Consider the following 13,595-nt stretch of genomic DNA (forward strand, 5'->3'; position numbering starts at 1 on the left):
GTTTCAGTGTTTAGTTTTGAAACCCAGGCACACAGTAGGCACTCAGTAAACAGAATGCGAGGGACCTTCCAGAGACATCAGTCCCAAACCCTTTCCCATGCTCATCGGTCCCCTGAGTCTCCAGCCTTCTTGATTCCAATTCCCTAGGCGGCCACGACGAGCTGCGGCGTCTCTGTGCCCAGGCCTGCCCCATCCCGCCTGCGCCCCGCCCCCTCTCGGCTCGCGCCAAGGCCCACTGCTGGCGCCGCCGCCATCCTGGCGCGTTACTGCGCAAGCGCGGCCCGCGAGCGTGGGGTGTCTCAAGGTGCCGGGTTGCAGGCGCTCAGGAGCGCTGGGGTTTGAGGCCTGCTTTCGGCCCGCGCCAGCAGAGCACTACCTGAGGCAGCGAGGCGCAGCGAGCCGAGCCTCCCCGCGCCCTGGGCAGTGTGGCCATGGAGAATCAGGTGTTGACGCCGCATGTCTACTGGGCTCAGCGACACCGCGAGCTGTATCTGCGCGTGGAGCTGAGTGACGTACAGGTAAAGGCCGGGTCAGGCGGCGGGAAGCGCGAGGGATCGCAGCTCCGGGTACCCGCCAGGACCCCTGCCCTCTTTGTCAGTGTGCGCGCGGAGAGCCTGCAGTGCGCCAAGAAGGTCCGCGACGCGGTGCGCTCACGGCGTGCTGGCGCTTGTCGAGGCTCACCCGCAGATCCTGGGCCGGGGGCACAACCCCCCCAGGGCTGCAGGAACCTTCGGGTCCTCAGAGAGCTCGGACTGGGCCTCTCAGGCTACCCCCGGCCTCTTCTTTGTTCGCAGTCGGCGGCCTTCATGGATCCCAAGCCCGGCGCTGGCTGCCTGGCCGTCGGGGTTCGAGTTGGCTGGGGCCCTTCGAGATGTGGGATGAGCTCGTTGGGTTAGGGGTGCAGTTGTGACAGCGGCTTGCTGGGCCGTGGCTGGCCTAAGAGGTCCAGCCAGGCCCCTCGGACGTTACCGAGGCAGGGCGCTGCAGGGGGTGGGGGAGGGGAGGGATGGGGGGGCCACACCCACCTCGCAACCGTTCAGTGATGGAAATCATTCTCATTACTTTTAATTTTAAAATTCACAAGAGCTGGAGGAAGTGATTTCCCCCTCTGTTCTGAAGGCTGTGAGCTCAGGTTTGCTGAGTTGCACAGACAACTTAAAAATTTCCTAAGTTACATTAAGCATTTCTGTTTGAGATCCTTGGCCCTTTATATAAGCAAGCTGAAGGCACCTAATAGCGGAGACTCAAGGACCTGTGTATCCTCATGTCTCTGTCCAAACTAAAGATTCCAGGCTTTGAGAAACTGGAGTTTTCATTCTGGAAGGTTCTTTCTTTTTCTTTTCTTTTTTTTGAGACGGAGTTTCGCTCTTGTCGCCCAGGCTGGAGTGCAGTGGCACGATCTCAGCTCATGCAACCTCTGCCTCCCGGGTTCAAACGATTCTCCTGCCTCAGCCTTCCGAGTAGCTGGGATTACAGGCGCGTGCCACCACGCCCGGCAAATTTTTGTATTTTTAGTAGTGACAGGGGTTCACCATGTTGGCCAGGCCGGTCTCGAACTCCTGAACTTAGGTGATCCACCCGCCTCGGCCTCCCAAAGTGCTGAGATTACAGGCATGAGCCACCGCACCCAGCCTCTGGAAGGTTCTTTCTACAGTCATCCTTACTGGAAACTTCTCCTTAACATCTATGGCACTTTGTAACCTCTTTCACTCCATTTAACTCTCTCTGCTTCTGAATCAGGCATCTGGCTGGATCACCCATGGATCCGGTAAAATGTAGGTGCTTTCTGAGTGTCGACTTGAATTTGTTGAATTTAATATAATCTTTGCTTCTGGAATATAAACCGTTTTCCTGTTGAAAGAAGACGACAGTAGTGGCCAGAATGCCTTTAAATAGGCTATGACATTGCATGGTGTGTCGTTTAATGTGTTCATCCAGACTGAGATTATACTTTTGGGTCAGTGTATGAATAAATGTTCTGTGCTGTCTCCCTCTACTGCTCCAGGGTGGTTTACTAGAATAGGAAAAAACAAACAAAATCTTTTGTAGATGGGGCTCAAAGTCCCCGTCTAGAGAGGGTTCTTCCAGCAGTCAATAAAAAAGTACAGAACAGGCGGGGCGCTGTGGCTCACGCCTGTAATCCCAGCACTTTGGGAAGCCAAGGCGGGTGGATCACCTGAGGTCGGGAGTTCGAGACCAGCCTGACCAACATGGAGAAACCCATCTCTACTAAAAATGCAAAATTAGCTGGGCATGGTGGTGCATGCCTGTAATTCACTGTGTTGGCTACTTGGGAGGCTGAGGCAGGAGAATCGCTTGAACTGGGGAGGCGGAGGTTGCGGTGAGCCAAGATGGTGCCATTGCACTCCAGCCTGAGCAGCAAGAGCAAAACTCCATCTCAAAAAAAAAAAAAAAAAAAAAAAATGTAACCATCTAAAACATTTTGGGGAAAAATAAATAATTTTTCTCCCTTATTAAGGTTTTGTTTTCTCTGGGGTTTCACATCTGTAGTTTTGAGGCACCCATATTTCAACTACCATTAGTTTAAAAGCACCATGTTACACTCATGAAAGAGTGTTTACATGTGTTAGCAATCCTCTAATACATGTAAGGTAGTACAGATTTACAAAGATGAGTCAGACCCAGCTTTTCAAGGGCATGCTATCTAGAAGGAGGCATATCATATACAAACAAAAAGTTTTGTGTAGGAGTATGTTTATTGGTAGAATTGGAGTTGGCTCCAATTCTACGGTGGCTCAAGCCTGTAATCCCAGCACTTTGGGAGGCCGAGATGGGCAGATCACGAGGTCAGGAGATCAAGACCATCCTGGCTAACATGGTGAAACCCCGTCTCTACTAAAAAAAAATACAAAAATCTAGCCTGGCGAGGTGGCGGGTGCCTGTAGTCCCAGCTCTTCGGGAGGCTGAGGCAGGAGAATGGCATAAACCTGGGAGGCGGAGCTTGCAGTGAGCTGAGATCCGGCCACTGCACTCCAGCCTGGGCGACAGAGCGAGACTCTGTCTCAAAAAAAAAAAAAAAAATTTAGTTAGTGGTGACTTCCAGAAATGCGATTTATTTTTGTCAAACTAAGACTGGGAGAATGTTCCAGAAAGAGAAAGGCATAGACTTTTAGACACTTGTAATGTCTGACTTAAACCGTGTCAATGCCCAAAGGCCACCAATAACATACCGGTAGTTAAACAAGTTGGGTTTATTACTCATTGCATCAAGAGAGAGCATACTCCATGGGGAACCCTGGGGTGTTTCATTAGGAGGGTGTTAGAACTGATTATAGGATTTGGGTGTTGGTGATTAGGGAAGGGGAGGGTTAAGGAGGTTGGAGTTTTACTTTAGAGAAGATCCTGTAAGAAAATATGGGAGTTTTGTAGTTGGGTATGTGAATAAATCTTATCTATAGGGCAGGGAGACTAGTATAAGAACAAAACTGTAATTGCTATAGGAGTAGCAGTCACTCAATTTGGCCAGAGGGTATTTGGGATTTCATGGGTGGCACAGCCACTATGTATTTCTCTGTGCTTATAACAAAGTTGTGAAATGGCCTCTGTCTCATTTTATGAAGATTTCAGAGTAACCTTGTCTGAGGTTGGTATTCTGTGAGATTGTTTATGTCCCATAGGAGAATAACATGGCCTGGCTGTGAGTGCTATGCCTGCTTCTGAGTGTCAGGGGTCGCCTTTTTTTTTTTTTTTTTTTTTTTTGTCTTTCTCAACTGATTGCTCTATGCAGAGCCTGTTGAAATCAGTGGTTATACATGTGCAGATTTGTTATTAAAAAAAAGAAAATAAACCAGTGGTTCTGGCTCTGGATGAAGCGCTTCATTTATTTGTTCAGTAAAAATCGTTTATGGAGTACCTACTCTTGTCTATCATTAAGCTAGGTGTGGGGTTCTTGGACAGCACTTTAACACTCCCTGCTTTCTGTAGCATGTCCCACAGCTTATGTGTAAGTGTAAGTTTTAAAGTGTTAAGTTCCAGTTTGGAGGCATTGGCTCTGTCTCCCTCCGTCCTGACACAGAGAACTGTCCAGCTGTCACATCTCTATTCTGTCTTTGGAACTGCAGGGCTAGTGACTATGAGAGAACACGGCTGATGTGAGGAGAAATGGTGGACAATAAAGACTTCAGCAGTGGCATTGTCTGTGCTTGAGGTGAATAGTAGCAAAGAGGCCAGCTAAGGCAGTGTTACTTTCAAAATCGAATTTACTTTCATGATGAGCATAATGAACATGTGTGTCCCGAAAAATGTAGTTGTTAAAGCATTGGTTTATTTACAAGGTGCTTGTTTTGGGTGTTGTGAACAGAGAACAGAGTGTAGCTGTGTTTGAGAGCTGTTTGAAAGTTATTGTTCCTATCCTTACCTAACAGAGTCTGGTGGAAAGAGTGCTAACTGAACACATGAGATTGGGTCCTTGTTCTTACACTTATGCTCTGGTGACCATGATTCACTTAACCTTTATGAACCTGCGGCTCTTCATCCAGACGGATATGAACAGTAGTGCCTAACTCATAGGACTATTTTGAGATTTGAATTGGAAAATGGATTTGAAAGTGCTTTGCAAATTCTAGTGTGCAGTTCAAGTGAGTGATTATGATGATTGTGATATTAAACCTTAGATGAGAGGGATGGACACAGAGCAATGGAAGAATAGAGCCTATTAGTAGACCTTTTCATATATGAAAAGTTAAGGTATGACAAGAGGCGCTCTTACAAATTAATGAGGAGAGAATGACCCATTCAGGAAATTGTACTGGGACAACTGGTCATCCAAATGGCAAAAAGAAAATAAGATCCTGCCTTATGCCATACACAAAAATCAGTTTCAGGTGGATTAATGACCTAAATGTATAAAGCAAAACTACTAAAAAGAAATATAGGAGACTATCTTTGTAATATTGGAAAGTGGGAGAATGTGCTAAGCAAGATGCAAACCCTAAAGACAAATATTGACACATTTAAGACAAACTTGAAGAAGACATTTGCAGTGCATATCACTGAGAGATGACTAATACCATGAATATTTAAAGAACACCTACAGACCAATAAGCAAAAGACATATTACCCAAAAGAAAAAGGGGCAGATAATATAAACATTTCAGAGTAAAAGGAAACAAGAATGACCAGTAAGTCTGAAAAGATGCTGAATTGCAATTATGATCAGGCACATGTACAGGCATACCTTGTTTTATTGTGCTTTGCTTTATTGTGCTTTGCAGATAATGCGGGTTTGACAAACTGAAGGTTGTGGCAACAAAGTCTGTTGGGGTCATTTTTCCAACAGCATGTGTTCACTTAGTGTCTCTGTGTTGTATTTTGTTAATTCTTGGAATAGTTCAGATTTTTTCATTATTATTATATCTGTTCTGGTGATCTGTGATCAGTGATCTTTGATGTTACTTTTTTTTTTTTTTGAGACAGAGTCTCACTCTGTTGCTCAGATTGGAGTGCAGCAATGTGATCATAGCTCACTGTAGCCTTGAACTCCTGGGCTTGAGCAGTCCTCCTGGCTCAGCCTCTCTAGTAGGACTACAGGTACCTGCCTAGTTAATTTTTAATTTTTAAAATTTTTTTAGAGGTGGGGTCTCATTATGTTGGCCAGGCTGGTCTTAAACTCCTGGACTCAAGCAATCCTCTTGCCTTGGCCTCCCAGATCCCTGAGATTACAGGCTTGAACCACTGTGCCTAGCCTTGATGTTACTATTGTGATTGTTTATTAAATTAATTAATTAATTAATTAATTTAGTTTTGAGACAGGGTCTCACTCTGTCACCCAGGCTGGAGTGCAGTAGTGTGATCTTGGCCCACCGCAACCTCCCCCTCCCAGCCTCAAATGTTCCTTCCACCTCAGCTTCCCGAGTAGCTGGAACTGCAGGCGTGTGCCACTGTGCCCAGCTAGTTTTTGTATTTTTTGTAGAGACAAGGTTTTGCCATGTTGTCCAGGCTGGTCTCGAGCTCCTAAGCTCAAGTGGTCTGCCACCTCGGCCTCCCAAAGTGCTGGAATTACAGGTGTGAGCCACTGTGCCCAGCCACTATTGTGATTGTTTTGTGGCAAAATGAAATACACCTATATAAGATGGTGAACTTAATTGATAAATGTGTGTGTTCTGACTGCTCTCACTGGCCATTCCTCCATCTCTCTCCCTCTCCTTGGGCCTCTGTCCTCTGAGACACAACAATATTCAAATTAGGCCAGTTAATAACCCTACAGTGGGGCCGGGTGTGATGGCTCATGCCTGTAATCTCAGCACCTTGGGAGGCTGTGGTGGGGGGATCACTTGAGGTCAGGAGACCAGCCTGACCAACATGGTGAAACCCCGTCTCTCCTAAAAAAATACAAAAATTAGCCAGGTGTGGTGGTGGGTGCCTGTAATCCTAACTACTCAGGAGGCTAAGGCAGGAGAATCACTTGAACCTGGGAGGCTGAAGTTGCAGTGAGCCGAGATCACGCCACTGCACTCCAGTGGCAGAGTGAGACTGTGTCAAAAACAAAACAAAACAAAAAAGCCATACAATGGCTTCTAAGTGTTAAAATGAAGAGTTGCACATGTCTCACTTTAAATCAAAAGCTGTAAATCATTAAGCTTAGTGAGGAAAGCATGTCAAAACTGAGACAGGCTGAAAGCTAGGCCTCTTGCACCAAACAGCCAAGTTGTGAATGCAAAGAAACAGTTTTTGAAGGAAATTAAAAGTGCTACTCCAGTGAACACACAAATGATAAGAAAGCAAAATAGTCATATTGATGATATGGAGAAAGTTTGGTCTGGATAGAATATAATTCAGCCATGACATTCTCTCTTTTTTTTTTTTTTTTTTGAGATGGAGTCTCGCTCAGTTGCCTAGGCTGGAGTGCGGTGGCACGATCTCGGCTCACTGGAAGCTCCACCTCCCGGGTTCATGCCATTCTCCTGCCTCAGCCTTGTGAGTAGCTGGGACTACAGGTGCCCGCCACTACGCCCAGCTAATTTTTTTGTATTTTTAGTAGAGATGGGGTTTCACTGTGTTAGCCAGGATGGTCTCGATCTCCTCACCTCGTGATCCACCTGTCTCGGCCTCCCAAAGTGCTGGGATTACAGGCGTGAGCCACCGCACCCGGCCCATGACATTCTCTTAAGCCAAAGCCTAATCCAGAACAAGGCCCCAACTCTTTCAATTCTATGAAGGCTGAGAGGTGAGGAAGCTGCAGAAGAGAAATTTGAAGCTAGCAGAAGTTGATTTATGAGGCTTAAGGAAAGGCTCCGTAACATAAAAGTGCAAAGTGAAGCTACAAGTGCTGATTGTAGAAACTGCAGCAAGTTATCCAGAAGATCTAACTAAGATCCTTGATGAAGGTGGCTACACTGAACAACAGATTTTCAATGTAACAGCCTTCTACTGAAGAAGATGCCATGGAGGACTTTCATAGTTAGAGAGGAGAAGTCAATGCCTGGCCTCAAAGCTTCAAAGGACAGTCTGACTCTTTTGTTAGGGGCTAATGCAGCTGGTGGCTTGAAGTTGAAGCCAGTGCCCCTTTACCATTCTGAAAATCCTAGGGCCCTTAAGAATTATGTTAAATCAGCCAGGCGTGGTGGCTCATGTCTGTAATCCCTCAGCACTTTGGGAGACCAAGGCGGGTGGATCACCTGAGGTCAGGAGTTCAAGACCAGGCTGACCAACATGGTGAAACCCCATCTCTACTAAAAAATACAAAAAATTAGCTGGGCATGGTGGTGGGCGCCTTTAATCCCAGCTACTTGGGAGGCTGAGGCAGGAGAATCGCTTGGATCTGGGAGGCAGAGGTTGCAGTGAGCCGAGATCGCACCACTGCACTCCAGCCTGGGCAATGGAGCGAGACTCTGTCTCAAAAAAAAAAAAAAGGTATTATGCTAAATCTACTCTGCCTATGCTCTGTAAGTGGAACAACGACTCCTGGATGATAGCACATTTGTTTACAGAATGGTTTACTGAATATTTTAAACCCACTGTTGAGGCCAACTTCTCAGGAAAAAAAATATGTATTCCTTTCAAAATACTACTGCTCATTGACAGTGCACTTAGTCCCACCTAAGAGTGCTGATGGAAATGTCAAGGAGATTAATGTTGTTTTCATGCCTGCTAACATAACATTCCTTCTGCAGCCCATGGATCAAGAAGTAATTTTGACTGTCAGGTCTTATTCAGAAAATACTTTCCGTAAGGTTAAAACTGTCGAAGGTAGTGATGCTGTGATGGGTCTGGGCAAAGTCAATTGAAAACCTTCTGGAAGGGATTCACCATTCTAGATACCATTAAGAACATTTGTGATTCATAGGAAGAGGTCAAAATATAAAAATGAACAGGAGTTTGGAAGAAGTGGAATCCAACCCTCATGGATGATTTTGAGGGGTTCAAGACTTCAGTGGAGGTAGTAACTGCAGGTGTGGTGGAAATAGCAAGAGAACTAGACTTAAAAGTGGAGCCTGAAGGTGTGACTGAATGCAGCAATCTCATGATAAAACTTGAAGGGATGAGGAGTTGCTGCTTATGGATGAGCAAAGAAAGTGATTTATTGAAATGGAATCTATTTCTGATGAAGATGCTCTGAACATTCTTGAAATGACAACGAAGGATTTATACTATTTCATAAACTTAGATAATAAAGTAGTGGCGGGGTTGAGAGGATGCTCTGATTTTAAAAGAAGTTCTCCTCTGGGTAAAACAGTATCAAAGAGCATTGCATGCTGCAAAGAAATCTTTAGTGAAAGGAAGACTCAATCAATGAGACAAACTTCATTGTTGTCCTCCTTTAAGAAATTGTCACAGCCACCCCAGCCTTCAGCAGTCACCATCTGGATCAGTCCACAGCCATCAACATTGAGGCAGGACCCGCCACTAGCAGAAAGATTACAACTCCCTGAAAGCTCACATGATCATTAGCATTTTTTAGCAATGAAATATTTTAAAGTTAAGGTATGTACACTGTTTTTTAGAATAATACTGCATACTTAATAGACTATAGTATAATATAAACATAACATTTATATATACCGAGAAACCAAAAAATTTGTGTGACTCACTTTATTGTGATATTAGCTTTATTGTGGTGGTCTGGAACAAAACCTACAATAGCTCCAAGGTGTGCCTGTAAATTAAAATGATAGGATACTGTTTCTCACATTAGAGTGGGAAAAATGAAAAAGCCTGACGTGACTAAGTGTTTGTGAGAATGTTCAGCGACAGGACATTTTTTTTTTTGAGACAGAGTCTCACCCTGTTGCCCAGGCTGGAGTGCAGTGGCGAGATCTCCGCTCACTGCAGTCTCTACCTCCCGGGCTCAAGTGATTCTTCCGCCTCAGCCTCCCAGGTAGCTGGGACTACGGGCGCCCACCATCACGCCCTGCTAATTTTTGTATTTTTAGTAGAGACGGGGTTTCACCATGTTGGCCATGCTGGTCTCGAACTCCTGACCTCAAGTAATCTGCCTGCCTTGGCCTCCCAAAGTGCTAGGATTGCAGATGTGAGCCACCGTGCCCGGCTGGACATTTTTTTTTTCTTTTTTTTGAGACAGAGTCTCGCTCTGTCACCCAGGCTGGAGTGCAGTGGCGCGATCTCGGCTCACTGCAGGCTCCGCCTCCCGGGTTCACGCCATTCTCCTGCCTCAGCCTCCCGAGTAGCTGGGACTACAGGCGCCCACCACCACGCCCGGCTAATTTTTTTGTATTTTTGGTAGAGACGGGATTTCACCGTGTTAGCCAGGATGGTCTTGATCTCCTGACCTCGTGATCCGCCCGCCTCGGCCTCCCAAAGTGCTGGGATTACACGCGTGAGCCACCGCGCCCGGCCGGACATTTTTTTATACAGTTGGTGGAAGTACTAATCGGCACAACTGATTTGGAGAACAGTTCCGCACCATGTTGTCAAGCTGAAGTTGTATGTCTTTATGACTTGGAAGTTTTGTTTTTTTAGAGAAGCTCTTACACATATGCAGGTGGAGGTAGAATGTTCATTGCAGCAAAAGATTGAAAGCAGCCTCAATTTTTGTCAGCTGGAAAATAGATAAATTGTGGTATATTTATACAATGGCACACTGTACAACAGCCACGATGAACGAAACATGGAATTAAAGCTTAGAAATATAATATCAAATAAGCAAGTTGAAGAATGATACAGGCAGTATGAAATTATTTATGTGACATGTAAAATCATACTGTATATTGTGAATGCCCAACATGTTGTAAGTGAATAAAGAAATACAGTGGAAATGACAAACTCCAATGCTGGAAGAGTGGTTACCTGCGAAGTTGGGGCATGTTTGAGGGAGAGAGGGTATTGAGATTGAGTAATTATATAATGTATCTGTGTCTGTTTTATTTCTTTTTTTAAAAATTGAGGCAAATAAAACAAAATGCTAATTGATGTTAGGTATAGTAGTGTTTGCTATATTTTTCTGTTTGTCTGATTGCTTGAAATATTTCATAACAGAAATCAATAAGTCTAAGTTGTTTATTACCACAGTACAAAAGTACTTATAAAGCAGTAAGTTAAATAATCTTGTAACTGTTGACCGCTCCAGGCATAGTGCTAAGTACTAGATATTCAGTAGTGAGCAACACATGTAAAGGCACTACCTTCAGATGGAGGGAGACAGGCAATAGATATGTTAATAAATAATTACCTAGATAAAGTGCTATGAGGGAAATAAAGAGGGTGATGAAATAGAGAATAATTGGTAGAGTCTATTTTAAATAGAGTGGTCAGGGAAGACTTCCTTGAAGAGGTGATATTCTAGCTGGGTGAAACTTGAAAGATAAATTGTGCAGAAAGCTGGGGGAAGAACATTCCAACAAGTCCACAGACTTAGAGGCAGGCAAAGGCTTAGTGGGGGTTCCAGGAGCAGAAAGGATATTAGTATGTTTGGAGCATAGTGAGGAATAAGTTAGAGGGAGACGAGGATAGAAGGGTTTGCAAGATGTAGGTCATGTAGAGCCTTGTTGCCATGGTAAGGAGCTTGGGTTTTATTGTAAGAGCAATGGGAAACTATTAAAGAGTTTTAAGCAGAGAAGTGACTTTGTAGGATTTGTGTTTCAAAAAAGATTATTCTGGCTTCTATGTGGATTATAAAGGGGCAAAGTGAACTCTAGAAAACCATTTAGGGAGGCTGTTATAGTAGTATGGGTGAGAGATGAGGTGGCTCAGTTTAGGGTTGTGGAGGTGGAGAGCCATGGACACATTTGAGATATATCTGAAGAGAACCTTGAGGCCTTGATGGACTTGTTGGAGAGGAAGAGAAAAGAATTAATGACTAGTCTTAGGATTTTGATTTAAGCACAGAGTAGATGACAGTACAGTTTACTGAAATGATTAAGACTGCAGAAGAGGTTTACGGGCCAAAATCAAGAGTCCCCTTTTGGACATACTAGTTTGAGAGTCTTGTTTTAAACAATTTCCATGTGAAAATGTGAACTAGTGATATAACTATACAAATACAGAGTTCAGGGCAGTAGTCTGGGTGAAAATAGAATTTTATGATATCTTAGACTTAATTGATTGCAAAATCCACCACTGTTTTATTTTTTTCCCTCATGATAATGAGGGGAAAAATGCTGCTGATTATACTATGATACAAGCTTTCTTATTACTTTGAGCATTTTAAATTTATTGAAAGAGCTCTCTGAGAGTTTATTTAAACTGTCAATGCTGTTCAGCCAAAGATCACCAAAACACACCTTGTAGTTAAATAAGGTGGGTTTATTGCTTGTTCCAGTGAGGGAAGACACACACTGTAGGGAAATATGTGGTATCTCAGTAAGAGGGTGTTAAAAAAGACCTCGTTATATGGGATTTGGGCTTTGGTTGGGTAATGGTGGGGGTGTCTAAGGAAGTGGGGTCTGCTATAGATTGGATGTTGACAGAAAGCAGGGACAGTTCTATGATTTGGTATTTTGTGGTTGGCATAGTGACCTGTCATTAGACAAATTTATGCAATGGTCTTGTTTTGTTTCATTTTACCATGGTCTTATAGTAACCTCAAGTTGGTTAGTATTCTTTGAAATTGTCTATGTCCCCAAAAGGGGGAATTAGAAGACAATACCAACTGATACATACACCCAGTTGAGTGTTATACAGCTGTAACAAGAAAGAGTAAGATCTTTATGAACTCACAAGGATTTATTTAGATGAAAAAAAAAAAGCAAGATGTATAAGAATGTATATTGTATGCTACTTTTTGTATAGAAAGGAGGCAAAGTAAGAATATCTGTTTTGGCTGGGTGCGGTGGCTCCCGCCTGTAATCCCAGCACTTTGGGAGGCCCAGGTGGGTGGACCACAAGGTCAAGAGAATGAGACCATCCTGACCAATATGGTGAAACCCTGTCTCTACTAAAAATACAAAAATTAGCGGGGTAGGGTGGCTCGCGCCTGTAGTCCCAGCTACTCGGGAGGCTGAGGCAGGAGAATTGCTTGAACCCAGGAGGCAGAGGTTGCAGTGAGCCGAGATCACACCACTGCACTCCAGCCTGGGGACAGAGACTCCGTCTCAAAAAAAAAAAAAAAAAAAAGGCCAGGCGCGGTGGCTCAAGCCTGTAATCCCAGCACTTTGGGAGGCCGAGACGGGCGGATCACAAGGTCAGGAGATCGAGACCATCCTGGCTAACACGGTGAAACCTCATCTCTACGAAAAAATACAAAAAACTAGCCGGTCGAGGTGGCGGGTGCCTGTAGTCCCAGCTACTCGGGAGGCTGAGGCAGGAGAATGGCGTAAACCCAGAAGGCGGAGCTTGCAGTGAGCTGAGATCCGGCCACTGTACCCCAGCCTGGGCGACAGAGCGAATTGTTTTGTATGTTTGTTTGAGACAGGGTCTCACTCTGTCACCCAGGCTGGAGTGCAGTGGTGTGATCCTGGCTCACTGCAGTCTCCACCTTCCAGGCGCAAGTGATCCTCCTACCTCAGTCTCCCAAGTAGCTGGGACTATAGGCACATGCCACCATGTCAGGCTAATTTTTGTATTTTTTGTAGAGACAGGGTTTCACCATATTGCCCAGACTGGTTTCGAACTCTTGAGCTCAAGCGATCTACCCGCCTTGGTCTCCCAAAGTGCTGGGATTACAGGCATAAGTCACCGTGCTTGGATGAAAATAGGAATATCTAAATATATTTGTGAATTTTTGCAAAACACACATATACAGAGAATAGATAAACCAGAAATGAATGAAATGGTTACCGGTATGTGGGGAATAGGAATGTGGTAGAGGAGGATGGGTTTGAGAGCAAGACTTCTGAGGAAATCATTTCATAAAGTTTGAATTTTGAACAATGGGAATGTTTTACATATTCAAAGATAAAATTGTATTTAAAAAAAAAAAAAAAGGAGGCCAGGCCTGGTGGCTCATGCCTGTAATCCCAGCACTTTGGGAGGCCGAGGCGGGCAGACCACGAGGTCAAGAAATCGAGACCATCCTGGCCAACATGGGGAAACCCTGTCTCTACTACAAATACAGAAATTAGCTGGGTGCAGTGGCACATGCCTGTAATCCCAGCTACTCAGGAGGCTGAGGCAGGAGAATCGCTTGAACCTGGGAGGCAGAGGTTGCAGTAAGCCGGGATTGCGCCACTGCACTCCAG

The 13,595-nt window shown here is 44.7% G+C and overlaps 1 protein-coding gene across 3 annotated transcripts in view; it reads left to right on the forward strand.

Moving 5' to 3' along the window:
- The first annotated feature begins 239 nt into the window (after nucleotides 1-239).
- HACD3 (3-hydroxyacyl-CoA dehydratase 3) overlaps nucleotides 240-13,595 on the forward strand; it is a 46,216-nt gene continuing 32,860 nt past the window's right edge. For 2 of the 3 annotated variants that reach the window (XM_025390388.1, XM_025390387.1), the window contains exon 1: nucleotides 240-518. In XM_025390388.1, the coding sequence (XP_025246173.1) occupies nucleotides 432-518 (87 nt within the window). In that variant the 5' untranslated portion in view covers nucleotides 240-431. The remainder of the gene's footprint in view (nucleotides 519-13,595) is intronic. The other variant, XM_025390389.1, reaches the window with a different exon arrangement.

This window comes from Theropithecus gelada, chromosome 7a (genome assembly GCF_003255815.1).
Source record: "Theropithecus gelada isolate Dixy chromosome 7a, Tgel_1.0, whole genome shotgun sequence".
Lineage (NCBI taxonomy): Eukaryota > Metazoa > Chordata > Mammalia > Primates > Cercopithecidae > Theropithecus > Theropithecus gelada.